This window comes from Hemiscyllium ocellatum, chromosome 36 (genome assembly GCF_020745735.1).
Source record: "Hemiscyllium ocellatum isolate sHemOce1 chromosome 36, sHemOce1.pat.X.cur, whole genome shotgun sequence".
NCBI lineage: Eukaryota > Metazoa > Chordata > Chondrichthyes > Orectolobiformes > Hemiscylliidae > Hemiscyllium > Hemiscyllium ocellatum.
Genome location: NC_083436.1, coordinates 31,595,858 through 31,616,481, shown reverse-complemented (window position 1 = coordinate 31,616,481; position 20,624 = coordinate 31,595,858). Strand labels below are relative to the sequence as shown.

The following is a 20,624-nucleotide window of genomic DNA, read 5'->3' as shown; positions in this document are numbered from 1 at the left end:
CCTGCACATCCATCCTCAGTCCTGAAGGGTTACACCCGAAATGTTGACTTCTCCACCACCTGATGCTGCCTGGCTTGCTGTGTTCTTCCAGCCTCCTGCCTGTCTATCCAAATTAACAGCCCTGCCCACCCAAGATTCTTTAAATTAGGTCTTGGTCAAATCAAGAATAAAATGTGTGTAGATCGTGAAATCACAGTGCAAAGTGAATGTTAGTTTCAGTGTCTTTTAAAATTATTACTTAAAATTAAAAACTGTATCATACATACTGGTAATGGGTCAAGAGTCCTATCCACCAGCTGATAAAACCCTGCTCCAAACAAAGCCTGTCGGATAACAACATCAATGCCCAATTTAGCCGACAGTCCAAGTTTGTCCAACCACCTGTAAAATAATGAGATGATGAGCACCTGGGCTGATCAAATGCCTCTCATATTGACTCAATAGATAAAACAAAACAGCCATTCTGAAAATCCAGCACCTATATCTGAAATGCTTGCAGGTAGTGGGTGTTAGCTGGAGATTCACCTGGACCTCCACAAACTAAGACTGTGATTGTTGGGTTGTAAGATGTGCACACACAATGTGTAACTTGTAAATAAATATCAAAAGTTACATTAAGTTTGGCTCCAGTTGTATCCTCTGCTAATTGGATTTCTGGATTATAACATTAAGTGATATGAAAAGCAGTCTCCAATGCATTGAAACCCAAACTCTCCACAGTATGATGCAGTATTCTTTAAGCTTGATGGCTTTATTAACAGAACAGAATGACTAGTGATTAAAACTTTTCGTTTCCCACGCGAATTAGCAGGTCCAAGTTGTTGTTGCAGTAGGTGCCTAACAAACAAACTCAACAGTGCCATCACAACTATGTCCAACCAAGGACAGGGGGACAAGGGTATAATTCGTCAGTGTTCTCATTACTAATCCTGCAACATCTTTGGACAAATGATTCAAGTGTTGGAAGAAGGAATATAATTCGAGTGATATGGTGATCAGCTATGCTGCCTCACAATGCCAGGGACTTGGGTTCAATTCCAGCTTTGGGAGTTTGCATGTTCTCCCTATGTCTATGTGTGTTTCCTCCTACGTTCAAAAGATGTGATTTGATCATAGAATCCCTACAGTCTGGAAACAGGCCATTAGGTCCAATAAGTCCACACCCGACCCTCTGAAGAGTGACCCATTCCCCTACCCTATTACTCTACACTTCCCCTGACTAATGCACCTAACCTTCACATCCTCAATATCATCGGCATGTTAGCATGGCTAATTCACCTAATTTGCACATCTTTGAACTGTTGGAGGAAACCGGAGCACCCAGAGGAAGCCCACATTTGGTGAATTGGCCATGCTAAACATTGCTCTGTAGTGTCCAGAGATGTGCATATTAGGTGGTTAAAAAAAACCATGTGGGATGATGGGGGTGGGTCTGGGTGGGATGCTTTTTGGAATGTCAGTGCAGATTCAATGGATCAAGTGGCCTTTTTCTGCACTATAGGGATTCTATGATTGTATCCTGTGGTTGACTGTGATTCAGTTTAGTAGTTATCCAAGTCAGTCAGAGCACATCTATGATTAATGGTCATTTCGTGAAGGTACTGAAGGGTGATTCTGAACCTCCCTCAGCAAGTAGACAAGGACAGGAACAGATTCCAAACCCTCAGGTACCTCATGGTAATTCTATTACACTTGTTCATCTTGACAGAGGGATTGAAATTACAATGAGACACTGGGGGACACCTTTCCATCCAGTTCATCATTTGAATTCCTTGTTGATGTTCCACAAATTGGAGGAGGTGCAAAAAATTGTATAAAACATTGCATAGAGTCATAGAGATGTACAGCATGGAAACAGACCCTTCAGTCCAACTCATTCATCCCAACCCAATCTAGTCCCACCTGCCAGCACCCAGCCCATATCCCTCCAACCCCTTCCTATTCATATACCTATCCAAATGCCTTTTAAATGTTGCAACTGTACTAGCCTCCACCACATCCTCTGGCAGCTCATTCCGTACACGTACCACCCTCTGCATGAGAAAGTTGCCCCTTAGGTCTCTTTTACATCTTTCCCCTCTCACCCTAAACCTATGCCCTCTAGTTCTGGACTCACCCGCCCCAGGGAAAAGACTTTGTCTATTTATCGTATCCATGCCCCTCACGATTTTATAAACCTCTATAAAGTCACCCCTCAGCCTCCGACGCTCCAGCTTTAGAACTTGTAAATTTTTTTTCTAATTTGCTTTTCTCTTGGATATAACCCATTCATTGCCTATCAGTGTCAGCATGTTAGACATTGGACCATCCTCCTTACAGATTAGATTACTTACAGTGTGGAAACAGGCCCTTCGGCCCAACAAGTCCACACCGACCCGCCGAAGCGCAACCCACCCATACCCCTACATTTTACCCCTTACCTAACACTACGGGCAATTTAGCATGGCCAATTCACCTGACCTGCACATCTTTGGACTGTGGGAGGAAACCGGAGCACCCGGAGGAAACCCACGCTGACACGGGGAGAACGTGCAAACTCCACACAGTCTGTCGCCTGAGTCGGGAATTGAACCCGGGTCTCAGGCACTGTGAGGCAACAGTGCTAACCATTGTGCCACCGTGCATCCTCTGGTCAAATTAGCACAATCAGTCAAATTAATTGGATGAAAATTTCTTAGACCTATGGGGTCTTACAGCAAATGAGGTTAGGACACTTCAATCCAACTTCGGGGGAGGGGGGTACGGGAGGCGGTGGAATTGAATGTCTCAGAGCAAAAATTGAGAACACTGGAAAAGGGATGGCTGAAGAGGAAACATTAGCATAAGTAAAACTGGGTGGTCTTCAGATGGTGGGCTGAGCTCATATTTTGAAGTAGACCAGGGGGAATGATAATCTACATTGATTTTACTATTTATCTGGCTTCATTCTGAAATGATATAAATGTGCTGACCACTGTGCTATAAATTAACTGAGGAATTAGCTCTTACAAGTGGCTTACAGGATAATGAATGCTTGCTACTCACATAAAACCAGCTACGTATTTGTCTGAGAGATCAGGAGCTCCTCCTCCGAAAGCTGAACTAGTCTCCCCTAACCATACCTTCTTTTCAGGAGCAATTTTAGAAGCAATCTGTGGTAAGGGAAGTATAAGAGCTTAATGTTAATGTGAAGATCAATATTATTATTGACTGAACCATGAAAACAAGATTATGATATATTTAAGCCAGAAACAAATATTTATTTTTGAAAAGTATATTCATAAAAATAAGTCATAACCAAAACTACTGTGTATTCTAGAAGTCTGAGATAAAACAAAATAATGCTGGAAATATACAGCTGATCAGGCAGCATCTGGACTGTTAACATTTCAGATTGAGCTGACCTTCCTATCAGAAGGATGTTATGAAACGTGAAAGGGTTCAGAAAAGATTTACAAGGATGTTGCCAGGATTGGAGGATTTGAGCTATAGGGAGAGGTTGAATAGGCTGGGACTGTTTTCCCTGGGACATCGGAGGCTGAGGGGTGACCTTTTGGAGGTTTATAAAATTATGAGGGGCATACATAGGATAAATAGACAAGGTGTTTTCCTTGGGGTGGGAGAGTCCAGAACTAGACAGCATAGGTTTAGGGTGAGAGGGGAAAGATGTAAAAGGGACCTAAAGGGCAACTTTTTCACACAGAGGGTGGTGCGTGTATGGAATGAGCTGCCAGAGGAAGTGGTGGAGGCTGGATCAATTACAGCATTTAAAAGGCATCTGGATGGGTATATGAATAGGAAGGGTTTAGATGGATATGAAATAAGTGCTGGTAAATGGGACTAGGTTGGGTTGGGATATCTGGTCGGCATGGACAAGTTGGACCAAAGGGTCTGTTTTCATGCTGTACATCTCTCTGACTCTATAAGATGATTATCATCAGAGGAGCAGCGGAATAGCAACTGTTAATCCTTACTCATTACAGAATATCTGAAACACAAAAGTTAACCCAACTTCTCTCCACAGATGCTATCTGATCTGCTGAATATTTCCAGCAGTTTTCTTTTCCATTTAAAGACACTGTATGGTAATTGTGCATCATTGAAAGTGCATGAATTGTTCCATGACCCAGCATGTTAGACAGTCTAAAAGAGACGTTGATTACCTCGGTCTGACATTTGTAAATGACCTGTAAAATGTATAGGAAATAGAGGCACTTGGGGAACAGTGAACGTTGTTATCCATTTTAATTTGATCTGACATTTGCAGACGCAAGAGGCCAGGAGCTGTGAAAAGGACTCATTCCAAAATAAAGAAATCACTTAAGGAAAGATTGTTCAGCATCTCTATCCATGATCTGAGCAAAAAGAATATGTTTAATTTTAAGTTACATAGGAAAGTTGTGTGTGTAAACTGCACAGCTCACGCACACTTGATAGCTAGCAGCAACAATTGGGAGAGAAACAAATGATCTTCACATTATATATCTTTTGGAGCAGATTTTAGAAGCTGCAGTTACGAGTTTCCATCATTTTCAAACATTTGGTAGTGAGGAGTAAATTTATAAACTGATGTCATGCACTTGTCTAACAGCTGAACACTAACACTTTACCGAATAGTATGCTGTAAGTCAAACACTGTTATTCATGAGGTAGCACCAAAATTAAAGATTTTATAGAAAAACACAAAATTCTCTAATTTACCTGTCTTTTAATCCCAGGTTGCTAGATAGCATAGACCAGTCTTTTCAACTTAACAAGAAATGCTATTTATTACAAATAGATTTCAGCCACAGGTAAATAATTATGAATTCTTGACGTTTAACTCTACTAGTTAAAACTCTAACCCCCTTACAAAACTCACCTGACACACATATGCAGACAGACACAGACAAAAAGAAATGGGTGTTAGAGGTGGAGAGGGAAACTAGGGTGGCTATTCAAATGGTCCTTGATCATAGGATTCACGGAAATGATCCTTTTTGGCTTCTCAGGACTTGTTGTTTGGTGAACTCTATTTGGAAGGGGATGGCCAGAGCGACTGGTTCACAACTTAAGGTGCTTTGATTTATGAGTTAAAAATAACAATTTACAGTAATTGTTAGAGTCAGAGAGTCAAAGAGATGTACAGCATGGAAAGATCCTTCTATCCAACTCGTCCATGGCGACCAGATATCCCAACTCAATCTAATCCCACTTGCCAGCACCCGGCCCATATCCCTCCAAACCCTTCCTAATCATATCCCCATCCAGTTGCCTTTTAAATGTTGCAATCATACCAGCCTCCACCACTTTCTCTGGCAACTCATTCCAAACATGTACCACCCTTTGCGTGAAAAGGTTGCCCCTTAGGTCTCTATATACCTTTCCCCTCTCACCCTAAACCTATGCCCTCTAGTTCTGGACTCCCCCACCCCCGAGAAGAGACTTTGTCTATTTATCGTATCCATGCCCCTCATAATTTTATAAACCTCTAGAAGGTCACCCCTCAGCCTCCGACGCTCCAGGGGAAAACAGCCCCAGCCTGTTCAGCCTCTCCCTGTAGCTCAAATCTTCCAACCTGGCAACATCCTTGTCAATCTTTTCTGAACCCTTTCAAGTTTCACAACATCTTTCTGATGGGAAGGAGACCAGAATTGCACGCAATATTCCAACAGTGGCCTAACCAACGTCATGTACAGCCGCAACATGACTTCCCAACTCCTGTATTCAGTACTCTGACCAATAAAAGAAAGGATACCAAATGCCTTCTTCACTATCCTATCTACCTGCGACTCCACTTTCAAGGAGCTATGAAACTGCACTCCAAGATCTCTTAGTTCAGCAACACTCCTCAGGACCTTACCATTAAGTGTATAAGTCCTGCTATGATTTGCTTTCCCAAAATGCAGCACCTCTCATTTATCTGAATTAAACTACATCTGCCACTTCTTAGCCCATTGGCCCATTTGGTCAAGATCCTGTTGTAATCTGACCTGTTTCCACACGATAGGGATTTTATGATAAATCAAAAATCGAGAAAAATAAAAAGACATGGACTTTATTACACAAAAGTCTGCTTACCTCAAAAATTTGATTAATTTTAAGAATAAGGCTGTCCAACACCTGAGGGTTCAGGAAGTCCTTCAGTGATGCAGTCCGCCCATTCAGGTAATAACTGGCAAATGATGAAGCATATTATTGATACTGCATGTATTTCAAAGAATGTTAGCTACTCAATCCAGTGAATGCTTGAACATAATTACATAAAGTTGCATACTTAGACCTTTTCATCAGCACAGTTTAATTGCATTGATGAAACTAAATTAAAACGAAGATGGTGAGTGTGAACTGCTTCATTTCCAGATGGGTCAATGGGCTGAGAAGTGGCAGCTGGAGTTTAATTCAGATAAATGCGTGGTGCTGCATTTTGGGAAAGCAAATCTTAGGAGGACTTATACACCTTAATGGTAAGGTCCTAGGGAGCATTGCTGAACAAAGAGACATTGTTGCAGGTAGATAGGATAGTGAAGGCTGCGTTTGGTATGCTTTCCTTTATTGGTCAGAGTATTGAGTACAGGAGTTGGGAGGTCATGTTGCATTGTACAGGACATTGGTTAGCCCACTGTTGGAATATTGCATGCAATTCTGGTCTCCTTCCTATCGGAAAGATGTTGTGAAACTTGAAAGGGTTCAGAAAAGATTGACAAGGATGTTGCCAGGGTTGGAGGATTTGAGTTATAGGCAGAAGCTGAATAGGCTGGGGCTGTTTTCCCCTGGCGCATTGGAGGCTGAGGGGTGACCTTATAGAGGTTTATAAAATCATGAGGCACATGGACAGGGTAAATAGACAACGTATTTTCCCTGGGGTTGGGGAGTCCAGAACTAGAGGGTATAGGTTTAGGGTGAGACTGGAAAGATATAAAAGAGAGCTAAGGGGCAACTTGTTTGATGCAGAGGATGGTGCATGTATGGAATGGGCTGCCAGAGGAAGTGGAGGAGTCTAGTACAATTGCAACATTTAAAAGGCATCTGGATGGGTAAATAAATAAGAAGGGTTTGGAGGAATATAGACCCGGTGCAGGCAGATGGAACTAGATGGGGTTGGGATACCTGGTCATGGACAGGTTGGACCAAACAGTCTGTTTCTGTGCTGTACATCTCTATGACTCTATTCTGTTCTGGTAGCCAGAACGCACGTATTTAAACAATATCTCTTTCCCTTTCCCCAAATTATTTTCTATTACCCTTTGGAAAATTGAACAATGCACTTTAAAGAACCTCTATCTATTCATCAGGATGGTCACAAACGTTTACAAATTTCTAAGTCCCACTTTTTATCTCACGTCCTTCAATACCCCTATTAGCCAAAAATGTATAAATCATTTCCAAAATTTATAGCTGCATCCACATCTACATCCTAGCCATTGCATATATTCATCAAGTTTCTGTGTACAATGTTACAGTTTTGTAAGTGTGTACAGAGTGTCTACAAGTTGTGAACAGGTTTAATCTGGAGTCTGTTTGCAAGTCAATTTGTGAGCAAGTCAGAAAACAACAACAATATAAAGCAGCCATTCATGAGTACAGGAAATATTTGTAGGTCAGATCCTTAAAATTACATCTTGTACGAGATCATACTTGGTGGTACAAGCTAAACCAGACATTCATAAATCATGGATCCCCTGTATTGACCTCCTCATTTAATCTTTGAGAATGCGTCCTCTGATATTTGGCTTGCATTAAAATAAACTATAACCAGATTGCAGAGGAACTGATCAACGATCACGATCTTAAATACCTCAATAACATTATCTCGATGTTGTGTATTTATTTCAAAATGCCCACAATCTCTCCTCAAAGTACTAAAGGCCAATCCGTATTGCGAGGCCAGGCCATTTCCTATTTGGATCAGTTCCCAAAACTTCATACAGTTGTCAAGGTGAATGTGGAAAACACTAACATCACAGATGTTATTAGGAATAGAAGTGTGGAGCATTTTTAAAATGGTGAGCAACTGCAAAGATTTGATTTCCAAAGGAACCTAAGTGACCTTGTTCATAAGTCACCAAAACCTAACATGCAGACAGACTGTAAGCTAGAAGGTAAATGGTACGTTTGACTTTACTGCAAGAGGATAACAATACAGGAGCAAAAAAGTCTCATTTAAACTGTATAGAACAATTAATGAACCTGCATCTGGAGTATTGTGCACACTTCTGGTCCCCTTACTCAAAGAAGGATATACTTGACCAAGAGGGAATGCAGCAGGTGTTCACAGACTGAGTCCTCAGTTGGTGGGATTGCCCTTTGAGGAGAGATTGAGGAAACTGAACTTGTATTCTCCAAAGTTTAGAAGAATGAGAGGCAATCTCAACAAAACCAAAGAGATGCTTAAAGGAATATACGGAGGAGATGCAGAAAAAATGTTCCCTCTAGCTGGAGACAATCTCAGAATAAAAGCCAAACCATTTAGGAATGAGATGAGGAGGAACTTTTTCACTCAGATGATCATGAATTTTTGGAATTCTCTACCCCAAAGGGGTGTGGCAGCTCAGTCAATGAATAAGTTCAAAACAGAAATTGATAAATTTCTCTCTAAGACTAACACAACCAATTATTTTCACTCTTGCCAACTCCAATGGAGGGGAATACTCCCTCAGTGTCCAGTAAGGGCACCAAACCTCACTCCCTGGCTCCTGCCATATCTGAAAATTCTGTTTGTCTTTATCAAAACTGCTTCAATTTTATAGTAATGTATTTCAGCATGCTACTGTCACGTTAGGTGGGCTTTGGATTCTTCATAATACTATTAATGGTACCATATTGTATTTTCAGACATCAGCATGTGGTGTTCTGGTTTGTGTGGCTTGCTAACACTGATTCACCTTTTTCAATGAAGATCTAGAGTTTATCTAATTATTAGATGGTGAGGAAGAGATTGCTGGAATCCTTGCTGAGATATTTGTATCATTGACAGCCATGGATGAGGCGCTGGAAGAATGGAGGGTGGCTAATGTAGTGCCATTAATTAAGGAAAAGCCAGGGAACTGTAGACCATTGAGCATGAACAGAGAGACCTAGGCTGCGTAATTCCTTCAAAGTGGAGTTGCAGGTAGTTAGGGTGGTGAAGGAGGAGTTTGGTACACTTGCCTTTATTGGTCAGTGCATTGACCATAGGAGTTTGGATGTCGTATTACGGCTTTATAGGACATTGGTGCAGCGTTATACTGCATTCAGTTCTGAGCTCCCTGCTATAGGAAAGGTGTTGTTAAACTTGAAAGGGTTCAGAAAAGATTGACAAGGATATTGCTGGGACTGGAAGGTTTGAACTATAGGGAGAGGCTGAACAGGCTGGAGTTTTATGCACTGGAGCATCAGAGGCTGAGGGGTGACTTTATAGAAGTTCCTAAAATTATAAGCAGCATGACAGTGAGTAGCTGAGGTCTTTTCCAGGGTAGAGGAGTCCAAAACTAGAGGGCCTAGGTTTAAGGTGAGAGGGAAAAGATTTAAAAGCAACCTGAGAGGCAACATTTTCTTGCAGAGGGTGGGGCTTTTATGGAATGAGCTACCAGAGGAGTGATGGAGGCAGGTACAATTCCAACATTTACAAGGCATTGAATGGGTACATGAATAGATAGGGTTTAGAGAGATAAGGGCCAGATTCTGGTAAATGGGACTGGATCAATTTAGAATTTCTGGTCATCATGGAGAATTGGACCAAATGGTCCATTTCCATTCTATGTTACTCCATGACTCTATATGAGACACTTGTCTTACAGGTTCCGTAACTTGCTAGCCAAAATGACTAAACAATCCTGGGAGCTGTACAGAGCACATTTTTTTCTTTTGTGTACTCTTGCTCACCTCAACCATCTCCACCCAAAGACTGTGACACATCCGATAGAGGGTGGAACTCAATATAGCTTACTGTTAACTTTTTCAGAACCTTTTACAAATGAACTTATCATCATCAGTACAAAAAAAAGTTACCTACTGGTGCCAGGTGATTGCACTGAGGACATTCCCTCCAGTTTTAAGAAATCTAAGGGTAAAATCAGGGAAAATATTGTTAATTAAAAGATCACTTTGGAACAAAACAATCTCAGAATTTCTGGCCATTTCAAACCCAAACTATGGACCAAGAAAAAGACATACAAATTGATCCTTTCCCCAGCTTGGCAGGAAGGTTTGTATTACTGTGTTGTCAGTCTAAACTGACACAGCACCTTCCTTAAGTCATAAAGATTTATTATCAGATAATGGAAATTCTTTTGTTACATTTGTGGAAACTGTTCTAACAATACAGTTGAAAATGTTTCCAAAGTATATTAACAGACTCAATCACAAACAGATCTGATGCGCAAAGAATATTAGTCATCTTGCCTAGCCCAATCTATGAGCCTAAATATTATTTTCAGGTAAAACTACCTGCTCTGTCAGGTGGACGTAAATGACCACAAAGTACTATCTGAAGAGGAGCCAGGTCAGTTTTCTCAATGGGTTTGTAAATATTTGTTACTCAAGCTTTATCACTGGTTAGTTGTATCACTGCTGTATCTAGGATCTTACTACATTACCACAGTGACAACACTACATCAGTATTTACTCCGCTATAGCAAACATTGGTATGTTCTATCAACATGAAATTGAATATAGGTAAATTATTTCTGTTCTTTATTCCAAAGTCTCTAAATTGGCCCAATAGGCAAAAATCTTGAGATCCTACCATGGAGGTTCCTTTTCTACATGCTATCTGATTGGAGTTATTAATAGTGAGTAAAACCTCTGGTAACTAATAGTCATGGGGGCATTGCTCCTGGAGCAGATATTTGCAAAACTGACAGAGAACTCAACCCTTTCAGCAAGGTGATTATCGCTTGTTTCCCAGGCTGTCCAATATCAGGTCCATAGAGTCCAGAGTGGTTGAAGCTCTTGAATGTGTGCAGCAGATTATACAAATGCTCAAAGTCTTGTCCAAGCTGCGAGCCATGAATTTTTATGTGAGCCTTCTTTCTAAAACTGTTGGGCTCTGTGAAAACAAGATAAAGAAAGAACAGATTAATAAGGTTGCATTTTGTCCACTCTGAATTCTGTGTCCTTGTATGTCGTCTGGTCACATGTCCATTTCCACAGAACTAATTAGATTCAAGGTTTCAGTGAAAAGCACCCTATCAACTGACCATTTCCAACTTTTGACTTAGTTTATGTGGCTCATAGGAAGAGCACACTGATGTGAAATGCAAACAACTGGTAGCAGCAGCTTCTTTAAACTAGATCATCAGTGAGAGCTGAGTAAATCAAACATTTTGTTGAGTACCTATACATTTATTGCTTGAGTATCAGCCATTTACTTTAACACCCTCTGGGGTAGAGAGATCCAAATTTTAATGGTTGACCCCTTATTCTGAGACCAGGGCCACATATTCTAGACCATCCAGTCAGTGGAAACAAACCTCTCAGTTAAACCTCTTCAGAATTCTGTTAGCGTTAATGAGCTCACCTCCTATTCTTCTAAACTGCAGAGTATAGATCCAGTTTACTCAGTCTATCACTGTGGTTCAACCCTCTCATTCCAAGACTCAAGCGAGTGAACTTTCAGGACACTTCCTCGACTGCAAGTTTCTCTTTTGTTACACAGGGAGACAAAAGCTGTGCAAACAAGTATAAGAAGTAGGAGCACAAGTGTTATTTCCTAATTACTTGCTGTACCTGAATGCTAACCTTTTTTGTTTATTATAGGTGTGGTCTCAAAGCCCTGTGCAATTCTTTTTTATTTATTCACAGGATGTGGGTGTCACTGGCTAGGCCAGTACTTTTTGCCTATCCTTAATTGCCCAGAGGGCACACTGTTATAGTTCTGAAGTCACATGTAAACCAGACTAGGCAAAATGACATTTCCTTTCCTATAGTACATTAGTGGACCAGATGGATTATCCCCCAAAAACTGACCATAGTTTCAAGCTGGTCATTGGACTCTAAGTTTCAGATTTTCATGGAATTCAGATTCCAACATCTGCTCCGGTGGGTTTGAACACAGGTCCCCAGAAAATGACATGCAAGCATAGAAGATAGAAGCAGGAGTGAACAATTTGATCATTCAATTTAATCATGGCTGATCATTAAAATCTATATCCTAATCCTGACCTGCCCCCATTATCCCTTGATCCTTTTAACCACAAGAGCTATATCCACTTAGTTGAAAACACATATTGTTTTGGTCTCAATCACTTTCTGTGGTAGTGAATTCCATAGGCTCACCACTATCTAGGTAAAGAGATTTCTCCTCATCTCAGTCCTAAAAGGTTTATCCTTTATCCTCAGCTATGGCCTCTGATTCTGGACCTCCCCATCATTGGGAACATGTGCACCAAAACGGTCAATTCCTGTTAGAATTTAATAGGTTTCTATGAGATCCCTCCTCATTCTTCAAAACTCCAGTGATTACAGTCCTAACCAATACAATCTCTCCTCATATGTCAATCTTGCTATTTCAGGAATCAACTTGGTAAACTTTTCTTGCACTCCATCCATAGCAAGAACATCCTTCCTCAGATAAAGAGTCCAAATGCAACCTCACCAATGCAATGTATAATTGCAGCAAGTTATCCTTGTTTGTATCGTCTGGCTTTGAAGGTCAACGTATATTTGCTTTCTTTACTGCCTGCTGAACCTGTCAGAATACTCTCACGACTGGTGCATGAGGACACCCAGGTCTTGTTGAACATTCCCCTCTCTCAATTTACAATGATTCAAATTATAGTCTGCCTTCCTACTTTGGCTATCAAAGTGGATAACCTCACATTCATCCACAACATACTGCATCTGCCATGCATTTGTCAATTCACTCAGCCTATCTAAATCACACTGCAACATCCCGGCACCCTCTTCACAGACCACCCTTCCACCCATCTTTGTGTCATCTGCAAATTTGGAGATATTACATTTAGTTCCCTCATCTAAATCATTAACAAATATTGGTAATAAGTGGAATCCCACTCCTGATCCCTGTGATACCCCACTAATCAGTGCCTGCCATTCACAAAAGGGTTTACTCTTTTTCCTACCTGCTAACCAATTTTCTACCCAAATCAATACATTATTCCCAATACCATGTGCATTTATTTTGCACAATAATCTTTTATGTGGGATTTTGTTGAATGTTTTCTGATAATCCAAGAGCAGAGATACACTGCTGAGACTATATAAAGTTCTGGACAGACCACACTAGGAATATTGCAATCATTTCTGGGCTCCATATCTAAGGAAGGATGTACTGGTATTGGAGGAGATCCAGAGGAGATTTACATGAATGTGCCAGAGGTAAACATGTCTATCGTATGAGGAGCATTTGAGGACTGTGGTTCTATATCAGTAGAATTTAAAAGGATGAGGGCAGAATCTCATTGAAACTTACAAAATACTGAGAGGCCTAGATAGAATGAATGTGGGGAAGATATTTCCACTAATAGGAGAGACTAGAAGCAGAGGCACTGCCTCAGAGTGAAGGGACAACCTGTTGGAACTGAGATGAACAGGAATTTCTTCAGCCAGAGGGTGGCGAGTCTGTGGAATTCACTACTGCAGAGGGCTGTGGAGGCCAAATTTTGAGTGTATTTATGACAGAGACAGATGTTTCTTGATTAGTAAAGGAATTGGAAAGGCGGCAGGAGAATGGTTTTGAGAAACATGTCAGCCCTGATCTAACAATGGAGCAGACTTGATGGGCCGAATGATTTAATTCTGTTCCTACATCTTATGGTCTATGGTCTAAACCATATCCAGTGGGTCCCCTGATAAACTCTACTAGTTGCATCCTTGAAGAATTCCAGTTTGCATGACTTCCATTTTGTAAATCCATACTGACTATGCCTGATTTGACCACTGTTTTCTAAGTGCTTTGCTATAAAGTCCTTAATGATGGACTCTAGCATTGTCTCCCCTACCTATATCAGACTCATGAGTCTATAATTCCCTGCTTTCTCTCTCCTCTTTAAAGTAGAGGAGTTACATTACCTACCCTCTAATCTTTAGGAACTATTCTATGGTCTGACACCTGGATTATTGGTCAAGAGTGTGGTGCTGGAAAAGCACAACCGGTCAGGCAGCATTAGAGAAGCAGGAGCCTTGACGTTTCGGGCAAAAGCCCTTCATCAGGAATGAGGCTGGGAGCCTCGGGGTGGAGAGATAAATGGGAGGAGGGTGGGGCTGGGGGAGGGGAGAAGGTAGTTGAGAGTGCAATAGGTGGATGGAGGTGGGGGGTAAAGGTGATAGTTTGGAGGGGTGGGTGGAGCAGATAGGTGGGAAGGAAGATGTACAGGTAGGACAGGTCATGAAGATGGTGCTGAGCTGGAAGATTGGAACTGGGATAAGGTGGGGGGGGGGGAAATGAGGAAACTGGTGAAATCCACATTGATGCCAATGGGTTGGAGGGTCCCAAGGCGGAAGATGAGGCGTTCTTCCTCCAGGCTCTGGGTTGAAGTGTTCAGCAGAGTGCTTCAGAGAATGTCTCCAGGATACCTGCACCAATCAACCCCATGCCCCATGGCCGAAGACTTCAACACCACCACCCCAACTCCGCCAAGGACATACAGGTCCTGGGCCTCCTCCATTATCACTCCTTTACCACCCAATGGCTAGAACCCAACTCCAAGGTTCCCAGCCTCATTCCTGATGAAAGCTTTTGCCCGAAAACTCAATTTTCCTGCTTCTCGGATGCTGCCTGACCTGCTGGGCTTTTCCAGCACCACACTCTTGATTCTGATCTCCAGCATCTGCAGTACTCAGTTTCGCTCTGGATTAAAAATCTAGCGACTGTTACTAGCAACAAGGCCATCACCTCCTCAATTTTAGCAAGACTTATTCCCATTGTAATAAAGGCCAACATGTCATTTGACTTTCTAATTGCTTGTGGTTCCTGCAAGCTAATTCCATGTGATCCCCCATACACATCACAAGACTTTCTGAACATCAAAATTTAGAAGTTTCATATCTTTTGAAAAATCCTTTGCTTTCATATTCTTGTTACCAAAGTGAATTAAATTCATACTTTGTCACATTATGCTTTATCTGCCAATTTGTTGTCTGTACATTTAACCTGTATCTATCTCTTTGACTTATTTTCTTGTCCTCCTCACACCTTCGGTGCCATCCCACCTACCATCATAGATAGATTGCTCCCAATCTCTTTACCTAAGTAACTAATATACATTGGAACATGGACTTTATAAATAATTTTTATAGCTTTTTCAAAGAGAATATTTTAAATTATTTATGCCTCCCTTTCTCTGATAAAAGTCAGTATTAACCTACCATTTCCAAGTTCCCAGGACATATTATATTTTCTCATTGCGCAGTACTGCAGAAGCTTTTGAGCGTTTGAACTGTCCCATGCTTGTTTTTTCCTCAATAAGGCATTGAGACCAAAGATTAAGTGAAGCCCAGAGCAGTTTGCAAAACTGTACAAGATGTCCACAGACCTTTCTGCAAGTTAAAAAAAAAATCAATTTTAGATCACGTTGTATACTTGTGCTGACACACTCCACTTACATGATAATGGTGCATTGTTCAGCATTACAATCAATTTACTCACTGCATGGCAGTCACTGAGACTTCAAGGGTTCCGCTCAATCTCTGGAAAAATAAGGGTCCTAACACTAAGTTTAAAATGGTGAGAAAAACCAGTCTTCTCACAACGTTGATATCACGATGCAGATTTTGCCTCACAATATTATAAAATTCTAAGATTACCTGAAATAGTAATGTTTTTAAAGTCTCGTTGGAATTGCTCTTTCAGAATGACAGGAGCTTGCAAGGCCAAGAGATGTGTCAGGTACTTCTCTACGTCATCAGGAATTGTGTTGAGACAAGTACCTACCAGGAGATTAAGCAAAGAAATGGTCAGTCCTAATACTGGAAAGGGTCCTCGCCAAAAGATGCATATAAATTTGTATTTCCATCACCAGTTCCTGCTCACCATTCAGAGAAAATATCTGAAATTTCACAACTTCCACAGTGGTATCAGAAGTTGGGACTCAAATGAAACCTTCAGTGCACCACACACCAACACCACCCCATCCCCCACCCCACACCCTGAACCCTTTATGGGCTCCCTTCCAACAACTTATTACGTTGTGTTGGCATTTTAATAATCAAATTTCTCTGCCATTTTAACAGAGTTATTGGTCCCTTAAAAGATTGCGCCTCTGATAATTTAGATGAGAGGACAAGCATGAGATGAGTGTTAAATGGTGGCCGAGCCAACGAAGCCACATCCCCTGAATGAAGACTTTAAAAATCATGGTAGGTGTTCATAAGGCAACTACTCAGACCGGTTAATGGAATGCAGTTAAAAATATACTGCAGGTATCAACTGCAAATGGTTAATATTTTAATTCATCAGAAATGATCAGTGGATTTCATGGAATATATTAACCATTATATAAACATGCAAACCCCCAATGACTGGTGGGTGGGTGAAGGTTAACATATGAAATCCCAGGACACAGGCTCACAGTCCCTTGACATTTTTATTGTCTCAGATAACAAGATGTCACTTATTCTGACAGGGAGAGCTGGAGAGGGGTTGGATGTTTAAAAAAAATCTTTAAAATCGAATCCCAGATTATAACTGGAAGCCCAATTTGAAGCTAATGGGGAGGAAAGATTATTTTAAACATTGGACACGGTTTAGTTCAGACTTTAAACACAGCTTTAATATCACACAAGCTCCACCCCATTTCGCCTCAGGAACGGCATGGTGGCCGAGGGGTTAGCACTGCTGCCTCACAGCGCCAGGGACCCAGGCTCAGACCCAGCCGTGGGTGACCGTCTGTGAGACATTTGCACATTCTCCCCACATCTGCATGGGGTTCCTCCAGATGCTCCGGTTTCCTCCCACAGTCCAAATATGTGCAGTTAGGTGAATTGGCCATGCTAAATTGCCCATAGTGTCCAGGGAAGTGTATGTTAGGTGAATTTGCTATGGGAGGTGCAGCGATAGGATGGGGGGGGTTGGGGGTGGGAAAGAGTCTGGGTGGAATGCTCTTTGGAGAGTGGGTGTGGTCTTGTTGGGCCAAATGGCCTGTTTCCACACTGTACAGATTCTATAGATTCCCTCTGCAGTTAGAATGAAGACACAACTGTTAATAGCAAACAGATTAATGCACACAGGCATATCAGTACTAATATCATATAATCTCAATCATAAAGCACGTCTATGCAGGTAATTTAAAATCTGAGTAAAAAATGAGGTCTGCAGATGCTGGAGATCACAGCTGCAAATGAGCCCACTGACTCAAGCAAGTTGAAAGTGGAACATAAGAACGGGAAGAGGAAGGTTCTCATATCAAACATGTGGCACTTTTAGATTAGACTTACAGTGTGGAAACAGGCCCTTCGGCCCAACAAGTCCACACCGACCCGCCGAAGCGCAACCCACCCATACCCCTACATTTACCCCTTACCTAACACTACGGGCAATTTAGCTTGGCCAATTCACCTGACCCGCACATCTTTGGACTGTGGGAGGAAACCGGAGCACCCGGAGGAAACCCACGCAGACACGGGGAGAACGTGCAAACTCCACACAGTCAGTCGCCTGAGTCGGGAATTGAACCCGGGTCTACAGGCGCTGTGAGGCAGCAGTGCTAACCACTGTGCCACCGTGCCGCCCTAAAATAAAATAAAATAAAATGCAGAAAATCAAAATATTTAAATCTATATCCACATCCTAAGAGTATCAGTAAAGAACTGGAAGACGCTTAGAAACCCATGATCAACAAACCACTTCATTCATTCATTCCCTTAACCCTTCCCTATATTTCCCTCTCAGGACCCAATTGTGAAATCAAGGTTCCCACCATCGTGACCAGTTTGAAGGTTCAGTAGGGAAGACACTTACAGACAGGTACTTCCTTGCTGTGTACACAAACACATCAAATACACAGACTAAGGGCTCCAAGATCAATATTTACTGAATGCATTTTTTTTTGGTCTTCATTTCACCCAGGATTGTGTGCCTGTGTTAGTGTTTCTTGAGATTAATCTTCCTCACACTCCCCTCCCACACACCCACACAAACCAACACAGAGCCTCCACCCTGTCTGGAGCATCTTAATGGAACAACATACATTTAAAAATTAAAACGCTCTTCAGAGAGGAGATTACACAGCAAAGACTAAGATTACAAGCAACCATGTTTCAGACGGCTACACTGCAGTTGTAAACCGATTATTTCAAGGAAAGTACAGCTAGTAAGACATTCCATGCAAATAACTCAGAAGGTTTATTTAGTCTGCATAGTACAGCATCAAGAACAGAAGAGAGCCTCAGTTCTTTTTAGAAGAGGCTCAAGACTTAATGTTAACTCCCAGAGGGGATGTAAAAATAACATTACTTCCTTTGAGAAAGGAAATAGCCATTTTAAAACTTAAAAAAAATTGAATGCACTGATCTTTGCAACAGAAGTATTAATAAAGATCAGTTAGTACTTAATTGCAGGTGGGGAGATCGTGGCTTGGATGGTAAAAGAACAAAAGAGAGTGAAATTTTAAAAAGTCCACTCCTTTAATTTAGTAAAGAATTAACAAAACCTGTTTTAGTATCCAGGCACTTGTGCCAGCATCTTGTCCTGTATTTATGGCAAACCAGCAGCCAGTGTGTACACATCAGGGGTATGGGTGGGTTGCGCTTCGGTGGGTCGGTGTGGACTTGTTGGGCCGAAGGGCCCGTTTCCGCACTGTAAGTAATCTAATCTAATCAATAATGTTCTAATCATAATATCATATCATCCAGATGAAGTTTGGGAAGAGAAGCTGGTAGTTTATTGCAAAATTGTCACAAAATTAAAGACAGTTGTGTTACCGAGTGCATGCAGGTCCAGGGTGAAGGAATGTTGGGAAAAGAGTTTCTGGATTTTGACCCAGTGATGGTGAAGGAATGTGATATATAGTGGCCAGAGACTTGGAGGGGAGCTTGCAGCTAATGATGTTCCCATTCTTCTGCTGCCAATGCCATTCCATGTTCACAAAGATTGTGGTTTTGGAAGTTGCGGTCTAAAATCCTGAGTTGCTGCAGAGCACCTTATATTTTGTACACACTACTGCCATTGTGAGTTGGAAGAGGGAGTGAATAGACACATAGAGTCATAGAGATGTACAGCATGGAAACAGACCCTTCAGTCCAACCCGTCCATGCCAAACAGGTTTCCCAACCCAATCTAGTCCCATCTGCCGGCACCCAGCCCATATCCCTCCAAACCCTTCCTATTCATAAACCCATCCAAATGCCTCTTAAATGTTGTAATTGTACCAGCCTCCACCACATCCTCTGGCAGCTCATGCCATACACGTACCACCCTCTGAGTGAAAAAGTTGCCCGTAGGTCTCTTTTGTATCTTTCCCCTCTCACCCTAAACCTATGCCCTCTAGGTCTGGACTCCCCGACCCCAGGGAAAAGACTTTGTCTATTTGCCCTATCCATGCCCCTCAATTTTATTAACCTCTATAAGATCACCCCTCATCCTCCGACGCTCCAGGGAAAACAGCGCCAGCCTGTTCAGCCTTTCCCTATAGCTCAAATCCTCCAACCTTCGCAACGTCCTTGTAAATCTTTTCTGAACCCTTTCAAGTTTCACAACATCTGTCCGATAGGAAGGAGACCAGAATTGCACGCAGTATTCCAACAGTGGCCTAACCAATGTCCTGTACAGCCTCAACATGACCTCACAACTCCTGTACTCAATCCTCTGACCAATATAGGAAAGCATACCAAATGCCTTCTTCACTATCCTATCTACCTGCGACTCCACTTTCAAGGAGCTATGAACCTGCACTCCAAGGTTGACCTTTGAGCTCTAAAGCTACTTGTCAAAAAAAATAAGGTAGAGCCTTCTCTTCAGTAAAACCCAGCGGTTTCTGTTTATTCAGTAGTTTTGAAGATACTATTCAAATTCCTGTCACTTACATGCCCCATTTATACGGTTGGGAGAAACAGGTCAGTGATCACCACTGCACCGTCTTCCCAATTTCGGGGTATGAACCTCCACTTTACAGGGAACAGCAGAAGTCTCACTGCTCAGTTATCTGGAGTCAGCGTCTGAACTGTTGCTACGTGATGCAGAGGGGCTACGTGATGTAGAGGGGCATGTTCAGCGACCTACCAGCTAACTAAGCTGAGGTTGGAAACTCACTTCCATTGTGGCCGAAGTAGTTAACTGCATTTTAATGCATTAACCCATAATGGATTATTAGCACATTACTTTCCCCCAAATCCCTCCCAGAACGGATTGATTTAACATATAAACACATTGACCCCGGGGCTGATTTTAACTTATAAACTTGGATGGATTTTGGGGGAGTTAATACTTCACCCATCGTCTTGGATTTTTTTTAACCGAGGGGGCGGGCGGGAGGAGGATTTTGTTAAATTCCAGTTGAACGAGAATGTTATAATTGCCAGATGCTTCACTGAGCTTTCTACACTCTCAACTCATAAATTTGGTGTTAATGAGCCCAAAGGCAGAGATCTAGCAATGGAACAAAGCAGGAGAAATTATAGAGCGGCTGGACCATAGGTTCATATTGGCGTCCCCTTGCAAAAGGGGAAGTCCATGCAGCCCAGACCGACTTCAGCCGCTCCAGATAACAATTTCACCGAAGAGTAACATG

General features: G+C 41.9%; 1 protein-coding gene across 1 annotated transcript in view; it reads right to left on the bottom strand.

Annotated features, from left to right (window-relative positions):
• hpse (heparanase) overlaps positions 1 to 20,624 on the bottom strand; it is a 38,979-nt gene that overhangs the window by 14,082 nt on the left and 4,273 nt on the right. The window contains exons 3-9 of the mRNA XM_060851351.1: positions 15,706 to 15,828; positions 15,268 to 15,438; positions 10,813 to 10,987; positions 9,953 to 10,000; positions 6,040 to 6,133; positions 3,025 to 3,131; positions 267 to 381 (exon numbers count right to left, since the gene is read on the bottom strand). Coding sequence (XP_060707334.1) covers positions 267 to 381; positions 3,025 to 3,131; positions 6,040 to 6,133; positions 9,953 to 10,000; positions 10,813 to 10,987; positions 15,268 to 15,438; positions 15,706 to 15,828 — 833 coding nt within the window. The remainder of the gene's footprint in view (positions 1 to 266; positions 382 to 3,024; positions 3,132 to 6,039; positions 6,134 to 9,952; positions 10,001 to 10,812; positions 10,988 to 15,267; positions 15,439 to 15,705; positions 15,829 to 20,624) is intronic.